Below are 23025 nucleotides of genomic sequence, written 5' to 3'. Positions count from 1 at the left end.
ATAAATGTGGTCATTTCTGGGCCGGCACCAGAAGGAAATGACCACGGAAGCTGCCGAGTTGTCGGAAAAACCCCAACTGGTTCACGAGTATCCCTTCAGCGAAGGGAATCTGCCAATTGTACCCGGTCTGAGTTACTCAGGTCCACACCGCCTGGCTGACTCGGGGTTGCCAACTCTGGTCGGACATATTCCTGGAGGTGTCATCGCATGACCGTCTGCCTCCAATCGCCCCCCCCTCCCGCACTCCTGCCATTGGACGCCCGATACATCAATCCTCCTGGTGCCCCGCCCCCCCACACCAATCGGAAAGCAAATAGACTCTTCGTTACCCGATTGGATGATCCTTGACTGTCCGTCAAACAGCCTTTTTTCCCCCCCGTCTCCAATATTTTTATAACTAATAAACAAAAGTGTTCAAAGAAAATTTAACCACACAATTTTTTTTTTTAACAGCCCCCCTCCCATGATTTGTTCTCCCGGGCAGTGTCCTGGAGATTAGTCTTTAATTCTTGGAGACTCCAGGCCAATCCTGGAGGGTTGGCAACCCTACTGGTTAACTCTTAATGGCCTCTCAAGTGGCCTTGCAAGCCTCCCGATTGTAAAATCAGGGCAAGTTGGGATGGGCAATAATAAATGAGGCCTTGTCGGTCCCTGAGAACAAATTTTTAAAAAGACACATGAGGAATGGACTCTTGAGTGAGTTACTGGTGTCGGTCGAATCTATACACTAGGAACTGTCTGTGTGCCCAGCCGGAGTTGGGGGAGATATTTAGACAGGAACATAAAGAGAGAACCTTTTACAGTCGCTAAGGACTGAATCCTGGAATAAACGGAGACATTTATCATTTGTTGGATACAAAAAGGATAGAGAGGCACTGGAGAAAGTACCAAAAAAAAGATTTACAAGGATGATACCAGGGCTGAGAGGTTATAACTATCAGGGAAGACTGAACAGGCTGAGGCTCTTTTCTCTCAAAAAGAGAAGTCTGAGGGGTGACCTGATAGAGGCGTTTAAAATTATGAAGGGGTTTGATAGGGTAGACGTAGAGAAAATGTTTCCACCTGTGGGGGGAGACCAAAACTAGGGGCCATAAATATAAAATAATCACTAATAAATCCAATCGGGAATTCAGGAGAAACTTCTTTACCCAGAGAGTGGTGAGAATGTGGAACTCGCTCCCACAAGGAGTGGTTGAGGTGAATAGTGTAGATGCATTTAAGGGGAAGCTCGATAAACACATGAGGGAGAAAGGAATAGAAGGATATGCTGATAGGGTGAGATGAAGTAGGGAGGGAGGAGGCTCGTGTGGAGCATAAACACTGGGATAGACTAGGTGGGCCGAATGGCCTGCTTCTATGCTGTAACATTTGACGTAAATCTAATGTAAAATTGTGTCTCTCAACAGATTAAAGTCCTGAAAGAAGAGCCTGAATCAGGCGAGGACCTGCAGCCCGGGGAACTTAAGGGGCAGTCGGACTGCGAGGGGAACGAGCCCCTGTCTGACTCCGAACACTTCCACAAAGAAGGCGAGTTCACCAATGGGGAACCGGAGGTCGACGGAGACTCACCGCCTGCAGGCCTGGCGAACGGCTTCGGCTTCCACTCCAAGAGGCTGCTCGGGCCTCCGCTAGGCCCCGGCCTCCTGCGGGCCCCCCACAAGCCGGTCAAGGCCGAGAAGAAGCTCCCGGAGGAGGAGGAGGAAGAGGAGGAGGAGGAGGAGGAGGAGGAGGAGGAGGCCGCGGGAGGCCGGAACTTCTACTCCCGCTGGCTGGCGGACTGCGCCGCCTCGCGACAGCCGGCCCCCTCCGGCCCTCGGGCCTCGCCCTCCTCCGAGAACTCCGGCGGGAAGGCCGGCTCCTGCTCCTCCACCCCTCCCAGGGAGGTGTCGGCCGACAGTGGCACGGCCAGCGGGCACAGCACCCCCAAGCGGATGGGCGGGGGGCGGGGCGGGGGAGGGGGGGACGGCAGGCGGAGGAACGCCTGCGAGTTCTGCGGTAAGGTCTTCCGCAACGCCAGCAACCTGACAGTCCACCGGCGGAGCCACACCGGCGAGAGGCCTTACCGCTGCGAGCTGTGCAGTTACGCCTGCACCCAGAGTAGCAAGCTGACCCGTCACATGAAGACCCACATGCAGCCGGGCAAGGAGGTTTTCCGCTGCAACACCTGTAATATCCCCTTCAGCATCTACAGCACCCTGGAGAAGCACATGAAGAAACGCCACAGTGAGCATCTCCGGGAGGCCCAGCTCTCCAACTAATGGGGGCTTCACAGCAGGGGACCCCCCCCCCAGCAATAGGGGAGAGGGTGGGATGGGGGCGGGTGGAAGACTAATTTCGCTGGTCGCTCTGTGTAGGGATGACATTGAGTTTTACAGCACAGAAACAGGCCATTCGGCCCATCTGGTCTATCCTGGTGTTTATGCTCCACACGAGCCTCCTCCCTCCCCTCTTCATCTCACCCTATCAGCATTTCCTTCTATTCCTTTCTCCCTCGTGTGATTATCTCTGTTATTCCCCATAACTACTCCTTGTGGGAGCGAGTTCCACATTCTCACCACTCTCTGAGTAAAGAAGTTTCTCCTGAATTCCCGATTGGGTTTATTAGGTGAGTAGGCGGCTTGTGTGGAGCACAATCACCGGCCTAGACCTGTTGGGGTTGAATGGGCCCCTGTTTGTGCGCTGCAAAATCCAATGTCGTTCCCATACAGAGGAACTTTCCTCCCATTCCACCTCCACCCCCCCACCCAACGTTAGGTGTTTGAAACGTTCTTTGAGTGCAGGGGTTCAAATCTTGACCATAGCAACCGGGGGTAAAACCCCTTCGCCACCCAGGGCAAAGAGGCACCTCAAAACTCTCCCGACGGGCCAAGCCGTTTCTCCCATGGAGCCTTTCCTGAGCCTGGAAGGCGTTGCCCCTTGTAGATGGATAGGGGGGGAGACGGGGTAGCCCAGGCTAGGAGGTGAACGGGCGGCAGCTGGCGAGGGGGAGGAGGCGGAAGGGTAGGGCAGAGTTGAACGAACTGGCACATTTCGGGAGAAGACGACCATTATCGGACGAAGCGCTCGGGTGGAGGGAGCAATGGTTGTCCATCTGTGCACCGTTCCTGGCCAACTGATGGTACTTCAGTTGTAATAATGGGAGGGGAGCCCCTCAGTTCGAAGACCCTTGCGGTGGGCGCTTCTTTTTTTTTTAGGTTTTTGTTTTTTCCTCGTGGGGTGAAGGTGGAGATAGCATTGACTCATCACTCAAAGAAAGTGCCTTAAAGCAGAAACACTTCAGACGGGCCCCACGCGCACTGGATGAGAAAGAGACAGCGGCTCAGAGAGAGAGAGAGAGAGAGACCCACACGCGCAGTGCCTGTGGGATATCCCCATGGGTTATGGCACACACTTAGGGAGGGGGAGAGTCCCCTAACTGGTGACCCCGCGCCCCATTTAGAAACGTAGACTCTCCTCACGTGGAGTGTTCCCCTGTGTGCCTCTGTCTCCCTGAGGTCCCTCGGGCTGCGGAGGAGGCTCTCTGCAAATCGCTCGCGTTTAAGGCAAAACAAAACATTCCTCCCCCCCCCCCCCCTGATGATTTTTGCTCCCCAGTTTGCTCCCTGCAGTGACCTGGAGATTAATCTTCAATTCCTGGAGACTCCAGGGCCAATCCTGGAGGGTTGGCAACCCCTGACCGGGTTGGTGCTGAACCCCAGCAACCTCAGGAAGGTTCTGGTCTGTGCTCAGTTAAGGCTGCCACAATTGGCCTCAGTGCCCCTGGGTCAGGGAGGAGGTACAACAGCTGGGGTTCTCTTCCCCCTCCCCCCCCCCCCCCCCGATCGCTATCCTGTGACACCCACTCTCTAATTCCCCCGCTGAAACATGCACACTTAAGTGAAGGAGGCCGGGGTGATGGCAAGTTCCAGCTTGGCCGTGATGCACTCCACAGTCGAAAAGCCAACACTCGCTGTCCGGACTCCCACGAAAATTGGCCTCTTGGGTGAGAGGGTGGAGGCCCGCCCACAACTGTGGGAAGGCACCCCAGGGACCATTGAGTTGGTTTCCTCTTTCAAAGTAACGTATGATTGTGATGGGTTCCATTTTCAGCCTCTGAGGGGGGATATGGGCACATGCTCCTTTGGCCCACCCACCGGGATAACAGCCTGGGCTGACGTGAGGCCTGCTGCCAGTAGCCCATGCCCAGCGCTGCCTCTCGCGAGCCCTGCCCCCCCCCCCGGGGATCTCTGATCTCCTGTCCCTGCACGGCCAACTAACGTGGGATCTGGGGCCCCCTGTCTCGCGGCGTTGGGTTGGAGCTTTACTGCGCGGGGACGAGGCCCCTTTAATAAACGCGGAACAGGAAGGAACCAACTTCGGGGGGTGGGGAGCAGAGCGTTGGGAATCCCCACCCTTGTGGACGGAGCCGCTGGTCAGACTGTGCTGGTGCTTAACGATGCTCGGGTCATGATCCAAGAACACGAGGAGGCCATTCAGCCCCTCGAGCCTGTTCCTCCGCCCGCCCACCATTCAATTAGATAATGGCTGACCTGCACCCACATTACAACAGCGACTACACCTCGAAAGCACTTAATTGGCTGTAAAGCGCTTTGGGACGTCCAAGGCGCTACATAAATGCAAGTCTTTCTTTCTTTTACCTCAACCCCTTTGCTCCGTATCCCTCGATCCCCAACAAAAATCTATCGCTCTCAGTCTTGAAAGCTCTAACTGTCCCCCATCACCCTCAGCCTTTTTTTGGGGGGTGTTGGGGGGGGAGAGAGAGTTCCAGATTTCCACTCCCCTTTGTGTGAAGAAGTGCTTCCTGATTTCGCTCCTGAACGGCCGAGCTCTAATTTTAAGATTGTTCCCCACCCCCCCTCTTATTCTGGGCGCCCCCCTCCCCCTCCCCCCCCCCCCCCCCGCCCCCCTCCCAGAGGAGAGAGTTTTTCTGAATCTACCCCATCAAACCCCCTGGTTGTTTGAAACACCTCGGCCTGCGCTGCGGTAACACTCGCCAGCACCCGGATTTACAAGTCCGTGCCATTCCGTGCCAGCCCACCTGTGGACCTCTCCGTGGTGAGGAGGGTCTGCCCCCTTCCCTCCATCACCCCCCCCCCCCCCCCCCACCGTGCCCCCACTCCCAGTGGGAGGGGCAAATTGTTCATTCCAAGTCATTTCTGCACAGAACCTCACAGAGTCACTTCAGCAGAGACCCCGGAGAGGGTCACACACTAACCTCGGAGCCTGGGGGGGTGTGGGGAGAGGGGGGGGAATAAAATCAGCCAGGATTCCCACTCCCGGTCGCTACCTGAGGGCACCTGCTGGAAAGTACGTGCGTGGACCTCTAAGGAAGGGAGGGTCAGGCTCAGCTGTGATGCCCTCTATGGTTGAATAGCCACCTTATCTAGACTGGAGCCCGGGCAGTGCATTCACACGCGTGCGGGGAGAGAGGCGCCATAACCTCACGCCATAATTAAAGGACAGAGCCTTTTGTGTACATCACCTTGGCCACTCGGAGCCCATAAGCCTGCCTGATTCGGGGACTTAGATTTGCAGAAGTTGTGGTGATTGGTACAGGGAGTTGGCAAGAGGTGGCATCTATCAGGAGAAGGAGTGTGTGTGTGTGTGTGTGTGTCAGTCAGTGAGTCCAAGAGTCTGCAAACATTTTTACCTCCTTCAGAGAGCTGGGATGAGACACATCCCTTTGCATCCTCTTTACCTTTGTATTTTTAAAAAAATATTTGTGTATTTTTTACGCGGTCCGCTGGGAGCGAAGCAATTTTTTTTTTTGTAACGTATTTGGCGCGAAAGCAGACGGGGGGAGAGCCCAGGTTATAAAGGGGGGCCGGGCTGTTCAGCTCTTCCACCAGGACAGGGTGTGGGCAGGAGCCTTTTGTATGACCTTTGCCCTTTTGTATTACCCCCCCCCTCCCTCCCCCGTCTCTGTGATAACTGTTGTGTGGGTTTGGGGTTGGTGTCAAACACGATTTATAATTAAAAGAAAGAAAAAAAAAAGGAAAAAAAAAATTATTTTGAATGTCGTATTGTTTAATATTGTGAATTAATTAAGACTGGCATGTTCAGGGGCCTGAATTGCAGTAAAACTGTACGATTTTTTGCCAGACAGCACTGACCTCATGTGTTATACTTTGTCGCTGTGGGGGATTTACTTTTTGGATTACGGGGTTTATCGTGACTTAATGTTTGGTAGGGAAATACTTTAGAGCAGCGCTGTCTTCCTATGGGGGTAAGGGGGGGGTGAGACATATAGCAGTGTTGTCACTGGGTGTACTGGTACAGGTGTGTCCAAGGAGAAAGCACATCTCAGTGTTGGGGCAGCACTATCGGTCCCTCATCTCAAACTGCTGCCATCTGTGCCCGTCGGTTGTCTCAGTTGGCAGCACTCTCGTCTCTGTGGGTCAGAAGGTCGTGGGTTCGAGTCCCCACTCCAGAGACTTGAGCACATAATCCAGGCCGACACTCCCGGTGTCAGTACCGAGGGAGCGCCGCACTGTCGGAGGTGCCGTCTTTCGGATGAGACGTTAAACCGAGGCCCCGTCTGCCCTCCCGGGTGGACGTAAAAGATCCCTTGCTACTATTCGAAGAAGAGCGGGGGAGTTCTCCCCGGTGTCCTGGCCAATTTTTATCCCTCAACCAACACCACTAAAAACAGATCATCTGGTCATTTATTTCATTGTTGTTTGTGGGATCTTGCTGTGCGCAAATTGGCTGCTGCGTTTCCTACATTACAACAGTGACTACACTTCAAAAGTACTTCATTGGCCGGAAAGCGCTTTGGGACGTCCTGAGGTCGTGAAAGGCGCTATAGAAATGCAGGTCTTTCTCTCTTTTTGCTTCACTCTAGTGTTATAGGGCACTTAATCTATAACTGTACTGCTGGGTGTTTCTTTTGAAAAGAAAATTTTGCACCCTCACTGTTACTGAAATCCAGTGCCAGCACTGGAAGGCGAGAGAGGGGGAGAGTAGAAGTGGGACAGGGGAGTATTTTTTAAAAATACTGTAAGCCCAAGTTTGGAAAAAAAAATGTTTTTAATGGATTTTATAAAATTGAACTTCAGTGAAAAAGCAACCTGTATAATCTGAATTAAAAATACGAGCTTTGGACAGCAAGATTGGTTTGTGATTTATTTTCCCTGGTGCACAGTTTTAATGTGTTAGCAACAAGACTGCACGTTTCTCGAGATACAAACCACACTGAATATAATCATCGCCCAGAAGGTCCCAGATTCCATCGGTGGTCCGTGCTGTGTTAACTGGGCCAGCCAACAGGGGGCAGTGTGTTTGGCCTCAGCACCCCCTGGGCTAGGGAAAGGGACAATCAGCCATGGGAGGCCCACTCATGGGGGTCACTAACCAGCGACCCCTGCTGGAAAGTGAGCATGTGCGTACATTGGATGAGGCCAGGATGGGGATTGGCCGTGATGGTTCTCCCCCTCCCCCCAATGGTCAATTAGCCAGCCGAGTATGTCATGGAGGGCAATGGGGTGGTGCCCACGGAAACCACACCCCAGCAAAGAGCAAGCGCCTTTCGGAGAGGAAAGACGCAAAGTTGAGGGGAAAGGATTCCACATTTTCTCTGAAAAGTGACCCCTTTAGGTACCTCATCACCACCTCTCTCAACCCCTCCACTGGCTCTGACTTGTCTGATTTCCAGTACTGGATGAGCAAAAATTACCTCCCAACTAAATATTGGGAAGACCGAAGCCATTGTCTTCAGTCCCTGCCACAAATCCCCTGTTCCCTCCATCCCTCTCCCCGGCCACTGTCTGAGGCTGAACCAGACCATTCACAACCTCGGCCTCCTGTTTGACCCTGAGATGAGCTTCCGACCCCATATCCACTCCATCACCAAGACCGCCTACTTCAACCTCCGACATATCGTCCGTCTCCACCCCTACCTCAGCTCATCGGCTGCTGAAACCCTCATCCATGCCTTTGTTACCTCCAGACTCGACTATTCCAATGCTCTCCCGGCTGGCCACCCATCTCCCATCTTCCACCCTCCATAAACTTGAGCTCATCCAAAACTCTGCTGCCCGTATCCAAACTCGCACCAAGTCCCTGTGCTCACTGACCTACATTGGCTCCCAGTCCAACAACACCTCGATTTTAAAATTCTCATCCTTGTTTTCAAATCCCTCCATGGCCTCGCCCCTCCCTATCTCTGTAACCTCCTCCAGGCCTACAACCCTCCGAGATCTCTGCGCTCCATCAATTCTGGCCTTTTGCGCATCCCCGATTTCCTTCGCTCCACCATTGGCGGCCGTGCCTTCAGCTGCCTGGGCCCTAAGCTCTGGAATTCCCTCCCTAAACCTCTCCGCCTCTCTCCTACTTTAAGATGCTCCTTAAAACCTACCTCTTTGACAAAGCTTTAGATCACCTGTCCTAATATTTCCTTATGTGGCTCAGTGTTAAATTTTGTTTGATAATCGCTCCTGTGAAGCACCTTGGGACGTTTTACTACGTTAAAGGCGCTATATAAATGCAAGTGGTTATATCCGCCTGTAGAAAAACTCTCCCCCCAAGTCACTTACAACTGCACTTTCAAAATCCCTATTGTCTACTCTTTGATCCTCCATGTGCCTCAATACCTCTGCAGTTGTCAATTTTCTCAACCATTTCCTCACCTCTATTTTTAACACTCTTACCCCAGCAAAACATTAACTTATTCCCCATGGTATTCTGCCCACCGTCCCCCTCCTCCTATTTTCGTTCCCACAAGTCCAAAGGGCACAGACTTGAGTGTATCTGGTTCAGCAATTCGTCACCAGATCTGCCTGGACCACATCAATCCCGAGGGAGCCTCACCGTCCGCTACACGGTCTCTGTGATCATCCTGGAGAGCAAAGATAAGCCCCAGCTTCTTTTCTCTGCCTTAAACCCCACTCCCCTGCCCCCTCCACTCTCACCTGTAACAAGTGCGACGGACTTCTTTGTCAATGAGATTAAGACCATCCATTCAGTTGCCTCTGATGCTTCCTCTCCTTCCCCTTGCCCCTCCAAGTCCTCGCCGCCCTCGTCCTGAACCTGAGTGTCTCTCACTCTAATTCCTCTCCCATTTTCCCTCATGCCCTCTCTGAGCTCATTTTATGCAGAAGACCCACCCCCTACTCCCTTAACCCAATTCCAACTAAACTGATGTCCACGTCCCTCGTTCTTGTGCTGGCTGACATTGTAAATGGTTCCCTCTCAAGCACTGTTCTTACCTTTTAAAACCACCCTCTTTCTCGAAACACCCACCGCTGACCCCTCTGTCCTCGCGATCTGATCTTCATAGCCCATTTCCTCTCCAAAGTTCTTGGACAGGTCACTTCCTAAATCAGTGCCCATCATTCCCACAACTCCTTGTGAGAATCTTTCCGATCAGGTTTCCGCCTCTCTCACAGCAAGTGAAACAACTCGAACCAAAGTCACATTCTGTGTGACCGTGACCATGGTACATTATCCCTCCTCGTCCCTTCGACCTCTCTGCCCCCTTGGTCAACCATCCTCCGCCAATGCTCCTCCTCCGTTGGCCAGCTTGTTGGGTCTGTCCTTGCTTGGTTCCACTTTTACCTGAACGGTCATAGCCATAGCATTTCCAGCAATGGCTTCTCTTCCCACTGCCACAGAAATCTCCCAAGGCTCCCTCCTCTTCATCATTTGCATGGGCCCCCTTGGTGACATCAACCACAGGTAGGCTGACCCGATCCCACTATTGTCAGACTCCTTGACCCACATTAGGAAAAAAGATATAAAGATTTTGTACTTTTATCACGTCTTGCACGACCTCAGGACGTCTCAAAGTGCTTCACAGCTATTTAAGTACTTTTGAAGTGTAGTCACTGCTGTAATGTCGGGAACGCGCCTCCCCTTGACGTTCAACGGCATTACCATCGCCAAATCCCCCACCATCAACATCCTGGGGGTCACCATTGACCAGAAACTTAACTGGACCAGCCATATAAATACTGTGGCTACGAGAGCAGGTCAGAGGCTGGGTATTCTGTGGTGAGTGACTCACCTCCTGACTCCCCAAAGCCTTTCCATCATCTACAAGGCACAAGTCAGGAGTGTGATGGAATACTCTCCACTTGCCTGGATGAGTGCAGCTCCAACAACACTCAAGAAGCTCGACACCATCCAGGACAAAGCAGCCCACTTGATTGGCACCCCATCCACCACCCTAAACATTCACTCCCTTCACCACTGGCGCACTGTGGCTGCAGTGTGTACCATCCACAGGATGCACTGCAGCAACTCGCCAAGGCTTCTTCGACAGCACCTCCCAAACCCGTGAGCTCTACCACCTAGAAGGACAAGAGCAGCAGGCACATGGGAACAACACTATCATCCCGCTGGCTTTAATTGCCGGAGGGACTGCCGGATTCGGGAAGTGTGCGCGCACACAGGTGTGTCTGCAGGGAACTCGGAATTCGGCAGGTTGGAGCCATCTTCCAATTTCCAATTTTTGCAGCCCCCCTGCCTCCAACACACCCGCAATTTAAGTTTAAAATTGAGCCCATAGAGTACAAAAGTATGGAAGTTACGATGAACCTTTGTAAAACACTCGTTCGGCTACAACTGGAGTATTGTGACCAGTTCTGGGCACCGCACTTTAGGAAAGATGTGAAGGCCTTAGAGAGGGTGCAGACGAGATTTACTAGAATGATTCCAGGGATGAGCGGCTTTAGTTAACGTGGATAGACTGGAGAGGCTGGGGTTGTTCTCCTTGGAACAGAGAAGGTTGCGAGGAGATTTGATAGAGGTATTCAAAATCATGAAGGGTCTAGACAGAGTAGATAGAGAGAAACTGTTCCCATTGGCGGAAGGGTCAAGAACCAGAGGTCATGGATTTAAGGTGACTGGCAAAAAAACCCAAAGGTGACATGAGGAAAAACTTTTTTACACAGCGAGTGGTTAGGATCTGGAATGCCCGGCCTGAGGGGGTGGTGGAGGCAGATTCAGATTCAATTATGGCCTTCAAAATGGAACTCGATAAGTACTTGAAACCAAAAAATTTGCAGGAGTACGGGGATAGGGCGGGGGAGTGAGACCAGCTTGGATTGCCCTTGCATGGAGCTGGCGTGGACTCGATGGGCCGAATGGCCTCCTTCCATGCTGTAACCTTTCTATGAACACCATCTGCACGTTCCCCTCCAAGTCACACACCATCCCGACTTGGAAATATATCGCCGTTCCTTCATTGTCGCTGGGTCAAAATCCTGGAACTCCCTCCCTAACAGCACTGTGGGAGAACCTTCACCACACGGACTGCAGCGGTTCAAGAAGGCGGCTCACCACCACCTTCTCAAGGGGCAATTAGGGATGGGCAATAAATGCCGGCCTCGCCAGCGACGCCCACATCCCATGAACGAATATATTTTTAAAAATTGTGCACAGCAAGATCCCACAAACAACAATGTGATACTGACCAGATAATCTGCTTTTAATAATGTTAGTTGAGGGATCAATATCGGCCAGGATTCCCCTGCTCTTCTTCCAATAGTGGCCCTGGGATCTTTTACCACTACCCGAGAGGGCAAGCAGGGCCTCGGTTTAACGTCGCATCCGAAAGACGGCACCTCCGACAGTGCAGCACTCCCTCAGTACTGGCACTGGGAGAGTCAGCCTGCACTTTGTCTCAAGTCTCTGGAGTGGGAATTGAACACATGACCGTCTGATTCCGAGGCGAGCATGACACAGACTGAGGCACAGCTGACGGAAAATTGAAGCCAGCGTCTTCAGCCCCCACCACAAACTCTGCACCCTTGCCATCGAACTCCATCCCTCTCCCCGGCCACTGTCCCAGGCTGTTCATAGCTACTGTGATCTACTTGACCCCAAGACAAGCATCTGACTCCACATCCTCCTCATCGTAAAGACTTCCTACTTCCATCTCTGTAACTTTGTCCACCTCCATCCCTACTTCACCTGTTAAAGTCCTCATCCATGCCTTCATCACCTCCAGGCTCGACCAATGCTCTCCTGGCGGGTGTCTCCAATAACCACCCTCGATAAACTTCAGTTGATGCTGATCTCTGCAGCCCTAATCGTCCCGCTCGCCCATTCTCCCAGTCCGCACTGACCTACACTGGCTCCTAGTGTTTTCCCCCCCCCCGACTCCCGCTAACCAATGCCTCCAATTTAAAAATGTCATTGTCATGTTTCAATCCCTCCATGGCCTCACTCCTCCCTCTCTCCGTAACCTCCTCCAGCCCTGCAACCCTCCGAGATCTCCACTGCGCTGACCCCGGCCTCTTGTGCCTCCGCCCTCCCTTCGTCCCACCATTGGCGGCCGTGCCTTCAGCCGCCCAGGCCCCGCGCTCACTGGAGTTCCCACCCGAAACCTCTCCGCCTCTCCACCTCCCTCTCCTCCTTTAAGACCCTCTGAAAAAACCCACCTCTTTAACCCAGTTTTGAGGTTTGCCCTTCCCTAAAGCTGCTTCTTTTTCTAGGAGTCCATTTTTTGGGCAGATTACGTCTGTGAACCAGATTGTGATCTGTTTCTACGTAAAAGATACTATATAAATGTAATTTGTTCCTGTTGCTATAAAGTCACTTTCACATCCTGAGGAAGTTTCCAAGAACTTGGCAGGCAATGAATTATTTTTGAAGTGCAGTCATTGTTTTTGCATTTGCACACAGCAAGGTGTCACAAATAACGAGAGAAATGACCAGTTAACCTGTTTCTGGTGGTGCTGGTTTGAGGCAGGAACGTTGAGCAGGACACCGGGAGAGCGCTCCTGCTCTTCTTCAAATTGTGTCGTGGGATCTTCTCCATCCACCTTGACGGTGGGGTTGCCAACTCTGGTTGGACGTATTCCTGGAGGTTTCATCACATGACCTCCTGCCCCCAACCGCCCCGCCCTCCCACACTCCCGCTATTGGTCGCCCGACATGTCCATCCTCGCGGTGTCCCGCCTTTCCATGGGCAATTAGAAAGGGAACAGACTCCTCATTAACTGATTGGATGATTCTTGACTGTCAGTCAAACAACCTTTCTTCCCCATCTCCAATATTTTTGTAACTAATGAACGAAAGTGTTCAAAGAAAATGTAAAAAACGCTTACATTTTTAACGCCCCTAGGATTTTTCTCCCGGGTTTTTGCTCGCAGCAGTGTCCTGGAGATTAATCTTCAGTTGCTGGAGACTCCAGGCCAATCCTGGAGGGTTGGCAACCCCCTACTGAAGGGGCAGATGGATCCTTCATAAATGCAGCACTCCCTCACGGAAGTGTCAGCCTGGATTTTGTTCTCAAGCCCTGGAGTGGGGTTTTGGAACCCACAACCTTTCTGACTCGGAGGTGAGAGTGCTTCAGACAGAACCAAGCTGATACTTGGGGCTAAATTCTCTGATCCCATGCTCTCCATGACAATGGGGCTGTGACCTGTGCTCTCTCTGAGAAGGGGCTTCTCTACTGGGAGCATGGAATGAACCCTTGTGAAAATGAGAGAGAGAGAGACAGAGAGACAGGGAGTCACGGGCATGGGACACATTGCCCGCGGCACGTAGGCAGAGTCTGAGGAGGAGATCTCCAGCCTGACCTCTCCGATGTTCCCCGGGGAGATTCTAAACGGAAGAAGGAAAGAAAATATCCTTTTTTTTTTCGCAAAAGGAACATTTCCAAAGCAGATGTTCATTTCACCTGAAGGGTTTTGACCTGCTCACCTGAGCAGGGTGAGAAACCAAAGGAAATGGGTCCCAGTCACTCAGTCCCTGCCTCAGTGTATGGCTGGAGACAGCAGGCAGTGATTCCCATTGATTGGACCTGACCTGACCAACTGACTGTGACCTGTGAACTGCAGGGGTCACTGGGCAGTCAAGTACAGAGAGGTGTGTGGCCACAATCGCGGCCCCCGCAACCCCACTCCCTTCACACCCCAGCCCCCCCACACCCCCTCCTTGGTTGTTCTCCCCAGGACCCGAGGGAATTCCCTCGATCAGAAACCCACGGTCACTGCTGCCAGGTCAGCTAGACTTCCAATTGGCAGTCTGCAGCCCTCTTTAATTTGAAAGTGCTTTAGGTCCAAGAGACAGCCTTGTCTGTTCAAATAACGAGGGACAAAGGTCACGATGTCCCCGATTTATCAATTTGCAAAGCATAGAACTCCTGGCCATCTGACACTCTGACACAATCTCATGAAAAGTCTCTGTTCCTCTTTTCGACTTCCTGTGACTACCTTTATCAACATGTTATGAAGATTTCTTTTCCCCTCTAATGTTTGCCCCTTCTCTCCTAAAGGTGCTGACTCTTGTTGAGCCTGTGGGCACTGGATCCAATGGGCACTGGATCCAATGGGCACTGGATCCCATGGGCACTGTGTCCTGTGGGTGCCACATTTCATGGGCACTGGATCCCATGGGCACCAGGCTCCATGGGCACTGGATCCTGTGAGCACTGGGTTCCATGGGCACTGGATCCCATGGGTACGATGTTCCATGGGCACTGGATCCCATGGGGGCCATGTTCCATGGACACTGGATCCCATGGGGGCCATGTTCCATGGGCACTGGATCCCATGGGTGCCATGTTCCATGAGCACTGGATCCCATGGGTGCCATGTTCCATGGGCACTGGATCTCATGGGTGCCATGTTCCATGGGCCCTGGATCCCATGCGTGCCATGTTCCATGGGCTCTGGATCCCATGGGTGCCATGTTCCATGGGCACTGGATCTCATGGGGGCCATGTTCCATGGGCCCTGGATCCCATGCGTGCCATGTTCCATGGGCTCTGGATCCCATGGGGGCCATGTTCCATGGGCACTGGATCCCATGGGGGCCATGTTCCATGGGAACTGGATCCCATGGGTGCCATGTTCCATGGGCACTGGGTCCTGGGGCACCAGGTTCACTTCTCTTCCAACAAAAACCCACCTCGTGTACAAGATGCCATTTAAGGAGCAGAGTTTGCTGCGGAGTGGACTGATCTCAGATTGATGAACAGACCACATCCTAGCCAGATAATTAGAATCAAATTTCAAACTAGCGACAGAGAGAGGGTGAATGGAGCTGTACCCTAACACATTGTGAGGGTAAACCCAACCCCTCCTCCCCAGCACAGCACGTGATTTTGAACCGGGAAGTCTGGTTTATCGAGCGGACCGTCTGGAAACGTGAACCAGGCTCTATGGATCCAGCTTTTTCCCACTTATATCCATGCCTCACAACATAGAACTGTTAATTAAGTGGAAACTTTCATTGGCAGCAAAGCAAATCTCAGAACTCGAGCCCCGATCATTCCCTCCCACCCACCCCTGCCAGATTTGGTCTCGACGAGAGGTCACGACCCCCCACGGCACCCTATTTAAGAGATATAGGAGATATGTGGCTCGCTGCTTTTGCAACAGACAGATTCCCCCTTCCCACCCCCCGCCCCAGGAGGCTAGGAACAGATGTAGGTAATTTCTACTTGGACACAAAGCAGCTTAGTAATTATAGTCCTGGTGTGGTACTGGCAGGTTGGTGTGGCAGAGTGCCCAGCTACTGCTCACTGAGGTAACACAGCTGCCAAGGAGGCCTGATACAACAGAGGTCAGTGTTGCAGGCAATGCCCAGTGCCAGAGAACATTACCTCACTGATCTTTATAAACTAAACAGATGACAAAGAGACTAATGGATACAACAACCGTCGCTGTTACTCTCTTCCTCCTCCTCCCCTGAATCCTGTTCAATCCCAGCCCCTGCCCAATCTCTTCGCACTTGTGCGTCCAACAGGGGTCGCTGGACAGTGATCAGGAATGGAGGAGAAAAAAGAAAGGAGAGAATTTGCATTTAAATTGCGCCTTTCACGACCTCAGGACGTCCCAAACGCTTTACAGCCAATGAAATACTTTTGAAGTGTTGTAACGTAGGAAACGCAGCAGCCAATTTGCGCACAGCAAGATCCCACAAACAGCAGTGTGATAAATGACCAGATATTCTGTTTTTCAGGAGTTGGAGGGATAAATATGAGCCTGGATGCCAGGGAGAACTCCGCTGCTCTTCTTTGAAATAGTGGCTGTGGGATCTTCCACCTCCGCCTGACGGGGCAGACGGGGCCTCGGTTTAACATCTTATCCGAAAAATGGCACCTCCGACAGTGCAGCGCTCCCTCAGTTCTGGCACTGGGAGTGTCAGCCTGGATTTTGTGCTCAATTCCCTGGACTGGGACGTGGACCCACAACCATCTGACTCAGAGGCGAGAGGGCTGCCCACTGTGCCACGGCTGGCACTGTGTCGGGGAGAACTTCTTCGTTCACAGAGATCAAAGCCTGGAATGGTTTCCGCTGGATGCAAAAACTCTGGAGTCATTCAAGGGGTGGTTAGCTGCTGCGATGGGGGATTTGTAGCTTTCTATGGAAGGATGACCTAAATGGGAGGAACGACCTCCCTCGTCGCTACATGTGAACTACAAGCTATAATAAGAAACCGTGTGATCCTCGCAGGATAATCAGTACAAGATGTGGAACGCCAACATCACAAAGTATGGTATAAACTTTCCTCCAACTCCCAACTACACCCAATAACCCACCCCCTTTCGAGTGAACCCACTAAACAGAAACAAGAAAGGAGAAAGGGCGGGCCCAGGAGCCCTCCCGTAGCTCCCACATGTCCCCTGGGCCCAGGAGAGAAGCTGGGTTCTGCACTGCTGTGAAGGAGGCAGCCTTTCCCATAGTGAATGATATCTCCACATTTGGGAAACCCTTTCCCAAATTTGAACCCTATGATTTGCGACCGATCGCTTTTGATCCTCTTAGTGCTGTGGGTCATGCTCGTGTCTCTGAGTCAGAAGGCTGTGGGTTTAAGTCCCCGCTCCAGAGACTTGAGTACAAAATCTACGCTGACACTCCCAGTGCAGTATTGAGGGAGTGCTGCACTGTCGGAGGTGCCGTCTTTCAGATGAGACTTTAAACTGAGGCCCCCCCCGCCCTCTCAGGTGGATGTGAAAGATCCCACGGCCACTATTTTGAAGAAGAGCAGGGGACACCACTAAAAAAACAGATGATCTGGTCATCATCACATTGCTGTTTGTGGGATCTTGCTGTGCGCAAATTGGCTGCTGAGTTTCCTACAGCCAAAAAAGTACTTAATTGGTAAAGCGTTTTGGGACATCCTGAGGTCGTGAAAGGCCCTATAGTTCTTTCTTTTCTTTCTCTTTGGGTTTCTCAATAACTAAGTAAGTTTTGTCACACATTGCAACTATTCTTTGTTGATTTAGTTATTTGGATTTTATTTGTATATTCTGTTAATTATATGGACTTGTACTGCAGTCTGGAAGGAGTTAATTGAGCCTCGGCCCTGGCTAACCCTGAACTATTGCACCCTGCAGGGGGGATTAATTTAACTCCAGCTCCCTCCCTGATTGGGCATTCTCCGGGATAACCTTGGACCCCAGAGGTGAAAGGTAAAACGAAGACTTGACTGGCACAAGGATTGAAAGCAGCATTGATAACGAGAGCCCTATTAAAACGGACACCTGCTGAGTCCGTCTCACAAACATCACAGAGCTGGGCTCTGACAGGAGGGAGACCTGGAGAGAGGGCACCTCAGGTGGACATTGGCTGAAGGTCTCCCTCAGTCCTTTTCTGGAATGCAGGGACCAGCTGGGCATGAACCTAATGGCTCAGTGGGTAGCATGTGTGTCTCTGAGTCAGAAGGTCTTGGGTTCGAAGTCCCACTCCTGGGACTGGAGCACAAAATCCAGGCCGGCACTCCCAATGCCAGCACTGAGGGAAGTGCTGCACTGTCGGAGGTGTGGTCTTTCAGACGAGACAGTAAACTGCGGCCCTCTCAGGTGGATGTAAAAGATCCCACAGCCACTATTTGGAAGTTGAGCAGGGGAGTTCTCCCCAGTGTCCTGGGCCAATGATAAACCCTCAACCAATATCAGTAAAACAGGTTTTCTGCTCATTCTGACATTGCTGATTGTGGGATCGTGCTGTGCGCACGTTGGCTGCTGTGTTTCCTACATCACAACACTTCAAAAGTACTTCATTGGCTGTAAAGCGTTTTGGGATGTCCCGAGGTCGTGAAAGGCGCTATATAAATGCAAGTTCTTTTTTCTATTTGGGGAGGTGAGGGGGGATAGTAATAACAGACCCAGATCGATAAGATTGCAATGATGAGGGGAAGTTAGATATAAAAGTAGAATGGCTGTATTCTGATACTCGGACATCAAAGAGTTAATGGGCTGATTTGCAATCTCCCAGTCAGAGTCTGGTGAACACTGTCTGCAGGCTGTGATGGATTCTCAAACATTTTTCACAGTGTCACCCCTCCCCCCCCCACCCCTTCTCCCCTTCAGACACCTCCTGGGCCTCCCCATCCCATCCCCCACCAACCCCCCCCCCCATCCCAGAGTCCAACTCCTCCCCCCCCCCCAGGTGGTGTTTGAATAACACAGGTGTCTAATTCTTGTGGAGAAGTAGCAGGGGCAAGGAGCTCCCAGTCTGTGCACCTCGGGCTACTCTTGTGTCTGGGCGCGCTCGGGTGACCTCGCGACCCCGCTGTCTGGTCATCCGGGGTCAAGGAACCTTTTCAGCCGGGAAGGAATCGTCAAGAGTAACCTCCAACCCTGACCCCAGCGTCTCGCATCCCCAGCTTGCCGCTCAGACTGTGAAAATAGTGGCTGCCTTTTTTTTTCCAGCTCACTAAGTCCTTCCAGCTCACAGCATCTGCAAATGCTTTGTGTCATTTGGCAGAGTTGGATATTGCAAAGAATCATTAGAGAGATTTAAGGAGGCACAGATTAAATATAGAGCAGATCGCGCCCCCTTGACGGCGTGCTCTTCTCCCCCTTTTTTCTCCTGGTTCTTCACTGCCCCCTCCCCCCGCCGCCTGCTGAAGGCACAGACTCCTGCTGCGAGGGTGCAGTTCCCACAAGCGTCAGCCCCTCTCGAGTAAACTCTCGGTGTCCCTCTCGCCTCTGAGTCAGAAGATCGTGGGTTCAAGTCCCCCCTCCAGAGACTTGCGAGAGCAAAAGTCTAGGCTGACAGTGCCAGTACTGTGGGAGTGCTGCACTGTCTAATGGTGCCGTCTTTCGGATGAGACATTAAACCAAGGCCCTGTCTGTCCCGCGGCCACTATTCGAAGCAGAGCAGGGGAGTTCTCCCTGATGTCCTGGGGCCAATATTTATCCCTCAACCAACATCTAAAACAGATGATCTGATCATTATCACATTGCTGTTTGTGGGATCTTGCTGTGCAAAAATTGGCTGCTGTGTTTCCTACATTACAACAGTGACTACACTTCAAAAAGTACTTCATTGGCTGTAAAGCGCTTTGAGACGTCTTGAGGTCATGAAAGGCGCTATAGAAATGCAAGTCTTACTGGCCCGGGGCCTTGTCCGATTGGACTGGTTTTGTGGTTCCTAATGCAGCCCGAGTGAGTGTCGACAGGACGTTCGACCATGGGGAGATAACACAGCAGAGAGCAATTCAGATCCTCTCCCCACCCACCATTTTGGGGGAGGGGGAGGGGAAAATCCCCAGATTAGGATCAGGAGTGGGACCCTGGGAGATTTCCCCCCCCCTCCTCGAAACCATGGACACCAGCAACTCCTACTGTCACGGTGAGATAAGTTAATTGATTGCAGTCCAGCAAAGTAACCTGGGATCTTCCTGCTCTGTATGGCTCAGTACTAAACTGGGCAGTGAGCTTCATCATTGAACCACTGGCAGAAAAGACATTTAAAGATAAAAAACACAAATGTAAAGTAACCTGATGAATTCAATTGGATCGGGAGGGAGCTGACCAGTCTCCCTGTGTCTCTAAGTTTATCTTCTTGCTTTCTCTCATTTGCAGCATTTTCTCACACTCTTTCATGCTTATCTTTCTGTTGCATGTTTTAACCCTCCCACTACTCCAACTATACCTCTCCTTTAGTAGAAAGAGCACAGCTGGATTTTCACAGTAAACTCACTCCATACACACTGTACACTCGGACCTCTGGGAACCTGAAGCATAGCAGCAAAGACAGTTGTGTAAAAGTATTCAAGGATCTAACGTACATGTTCACTTCCCCCTCCTTCACTCTGTCCCACTTCCAGTTTGCCTCATTCACTTTCAGTCTGTCACTGTCACACTTTCAGTCCCTCACTCACTCTTTGTTACTCTCACTGCTCTCACCATCTGTTGTTCTCTTTCTCTGTCACTGTGTCTCACTCACACACACTCAGTTCTTCACACTCTTGCTCTCCATCACTCTCTCACTCGCAGTCCCTCACTCTGTCACCCTCTGTTGCTCTCTATCTCTATCACTCTCTCTGTCCATGACTTTGTTTCTCACTCAGTCTCTCACTGTCACTCTCTCTTGCTCTCTCTATCGCTATCATTCTCTCTGTCCATGACTTTGTTTCTCACTCACTCACTCACTCAGTCCCTCACTCTGTCACTCTCTCATGCATCATCTCAGTAAAGAGAAAAGGGAAAAACAAAAAAGTTTCATATCATTTTGTGCATCTCACCAGCCGAGCTTCGCCGATTGAGGCAATGACTCGATTTTAAAATTCTCGTCCTTGTGTTCAAATCCCTCCATGGCCCTCGCCCCTCCCTATCTCTGTAACCTCCTCCAGCCCTACAACCCTCCGAGATGTCTGCGCTCCTCCAATTCTGGCCTCTTGCGCGTCCCCAATTTTAATCACCCCACCATTGGCGGCCATGCCTTCAGCTACCTGGGCCCTCAGCTTTGGAATTCCCTCCCTAAACCTCTCCACCTCTCCCTCTCCTCCTTTAAGACGCTCCTTAAAACCTACCTCTTTGACCAAGCTCTTGGTCACCTGTCCTAATATCTCCTTATGTGGCTTGGTGTCAAATTTTGTTCGCTCCTGTGAAGTGCCTTGGGACGTTTTACTACGTTAAGGGCACTATATAAATGCAAGTTGATTACCAAAAAAAATTTTTTTTTAAAAATCACACCATTAATAGCGAGGCCAATCCATACTGGGTTGGCAGAGAATGTGGTTAAGGACCTGCTGATATCATCCCAGTGTCTGATAGGTGTCGGGGAGGTTAATATCACTGTTAGTTGAAGGCCTGGAGGGATGTGGAAGGGATTAGACAGTCTGTCTGCCTGTCACTAATACCTTGGGAATGAGCGATCTTCTCACAGAGAAAAGCTCCATTTACAGAGACAAAGACACACCCAAACTTGCCCTCGCCGCTGCAGTGTCTGTTTTCTCTTGAGGTGGGGGAGGTAGAATGAGTTATTTTTTTCTATTCTCTCTCCGATTCCAGTCTCGGTGATCTGCTTATGCCGCACACTATCCCTGGACAGGCTCAGACTAGTTCTACGTTCCTGTCCTCCACCAATTCTGGTCTGTAAAATTTGGTGGCTGGATGTGACGAGAGGGGGAGGGGGCTGAGTCTATCTAAAGAAAGAACTTGTGTTTATATAGTGCCTTTCACCACCTCAGGATATCTCAAAGCACGTTACAGCCAGTGAAGTACTTTTTGAAGTGTAGTCACTGTTGTAATGTAGGAAACGTGGCATCCAATTTGTGCACAGAAAGCTCCCACAAACACCAATGAGATAAATGACCAGATCATCTGTTTTAGGTGTTGGCTGAGGGATAAATATTGGCCAGGACACGGGGAGAACTCTCCTGCTCTTCTTCGAATAGTGGCCGCGGGATTTTTTACATCCACCTGAGGGGGCAGACGGGGGCCTCGGTTTAACGTCTCATCCGAAAGACGGCACCTCCGACAGTGCAGCACTCCCTCAGTACTGCACTGGGAGTGTCGGCCTGGATTTTGTGCTCAAGTCTCTGGAGTAGGGACCCTTCAGTACCCAGCCCAAGTGTCCACTCATGCCTGAGTCCGGGCAACAAATATCCACAGGCCACTCCCCCGTGGGGAGCGTCACGGGCAAACACGATCCTCGTTTGTGCCGACCCCGCACTTGCCAGCGTGGGGTGGGGCGCGAGCGAGCGAGGGGGACGAGGCTCTTGTTGAGTCCGGATTTGCACTCCGTGAGCCTGTCGCTGGGATGAGCCAGTTTAGAGTGGAGGAAACAGCAGATTCCAGGCTCATGGATTCCTAACTAAAGAAGTGTCAACAAGAACTTGCATTTATATAGCGCCGTTAACGTAGTAAAACACCCCAAAACGCTTCACAGGAGCGTAAATCAGACAAAATTTAACACTGAACCACATAAGGAGATATTGGGACAGGTGAACAAAAGCTTGGTCAAAGAGGTAGGTTTTAAGGAGCGTCTTAAAGGAGGAGAGAAGGGTTTAGGGAGGGAATTCCAGAGCTTAGGGCCCGGGCGGCTGAAGGCACGGCCGTCAATGGTGGAGCGATGAAAATTGGGGATTCACAAGAGGCCAGAATTGGAGGAGCGCAGAGATCTCGGAGGGTTGTAGGGCTGGAGGAGGTTACAGAGATAGGGAGGGGGCTAGGCCATGGAGGGACTTGAAGTGTCGGTACAATGGCAGGTCGTGGACGGTCTGGATTGGGCTCAGCCGTGATGCCCCTCATGGTGGAATTGCCCAGCGACGCTCACAGGCGGCTGATGCGAGGTACCGGAGGGCATCCATGCGACTCGGTATCTAGGCGAGACTCTCAGTCGGGGTGGGGGGAAAGGGACAGGGTGAGCGAGAAGCAACAACCCTTTGTATCATCTTGGCGCCTCTCACTGTCCCAGCTTCTCCGATCGAAGCAGCGGCAGCTCTTGGCAGCGAGAGGCTTTCTGAGAATGAATCGTGACCTCTGCTCCCCTCCCGGGCTGGGCAGCCACCTGCCCTCAGCAGCCACAGCATCCGGCAAACAGGATGGCAGGTTAGAGAGATAAGGAAACGGCCTCGAGCTCCCCCCAAACCACCAGCGAACACACACAGTCACGCTGGTCAGTGCAGACGCTCACTGCGGTCGGGCTGAGCTCGTACCTGCCACTTTCCCCTGACAGCCCATTCGTTTCAAACACAAACACACACACACGAGATGTCTTCCCTTCCCAGAGAGTGAGTGAGGCAACTGATCCTCTTCCCAGCCTCTCCCTATAAGCTTGTTGTCAGTAGAAGCAGAGGAACAGGAAAAGGCCATTCAGCCCCTCGAGCCTGTTC

The 23025-nt window shown here is 51.8% G+C and overlaps 1 protein-coding gene across 2 annotated transcripts in view; it reads left to right on the top strand.

The window, feature by feature from the left end:
* The window catches only part of znf296 (zinc finger protein 296), a 34561-nt gene extending 27451 nt beyond the window's left edge, over window positions 1-7110 (top strand). For both annotated transcript variants that reach the window (XM_067974898.1, XM_067974899.1), the window contains exon 4: window positions 1407-7110. In XM_067974898.1, coding sequence (XP_067830999.1) covers window positions 1407-2258 — 852 coding nt within the window. In that variant the 3' untranslated portion in view covers window positions 2259-7110. The remainder of the gene's footprint in view (window positions 1-1406) is intronic.
* The last annotated feature ends 15915 nt before the right edge of the window (window positions 7111-23025 follow it).

This window comes from Heptranchias perlo, chromosome 41, assembly GCF_035084215.1.
Source record: "Heptranchias perlo isolate sHepPer1 chromosome 41, sHepPer1.hap1, whole genome shotgun sequence".
NCBI classification, from domain to species: Eukaryota; Metazoa; Chordata; class Chondrichthyes; order Hexanchiformes; family Hexanchidae; genus Heptranchias; species Heptranchias perlo.
Note: the sequence above shows the minus strand (reverse complement) of the source record. Positions and strands in the feature narration are given on the sequence as shown.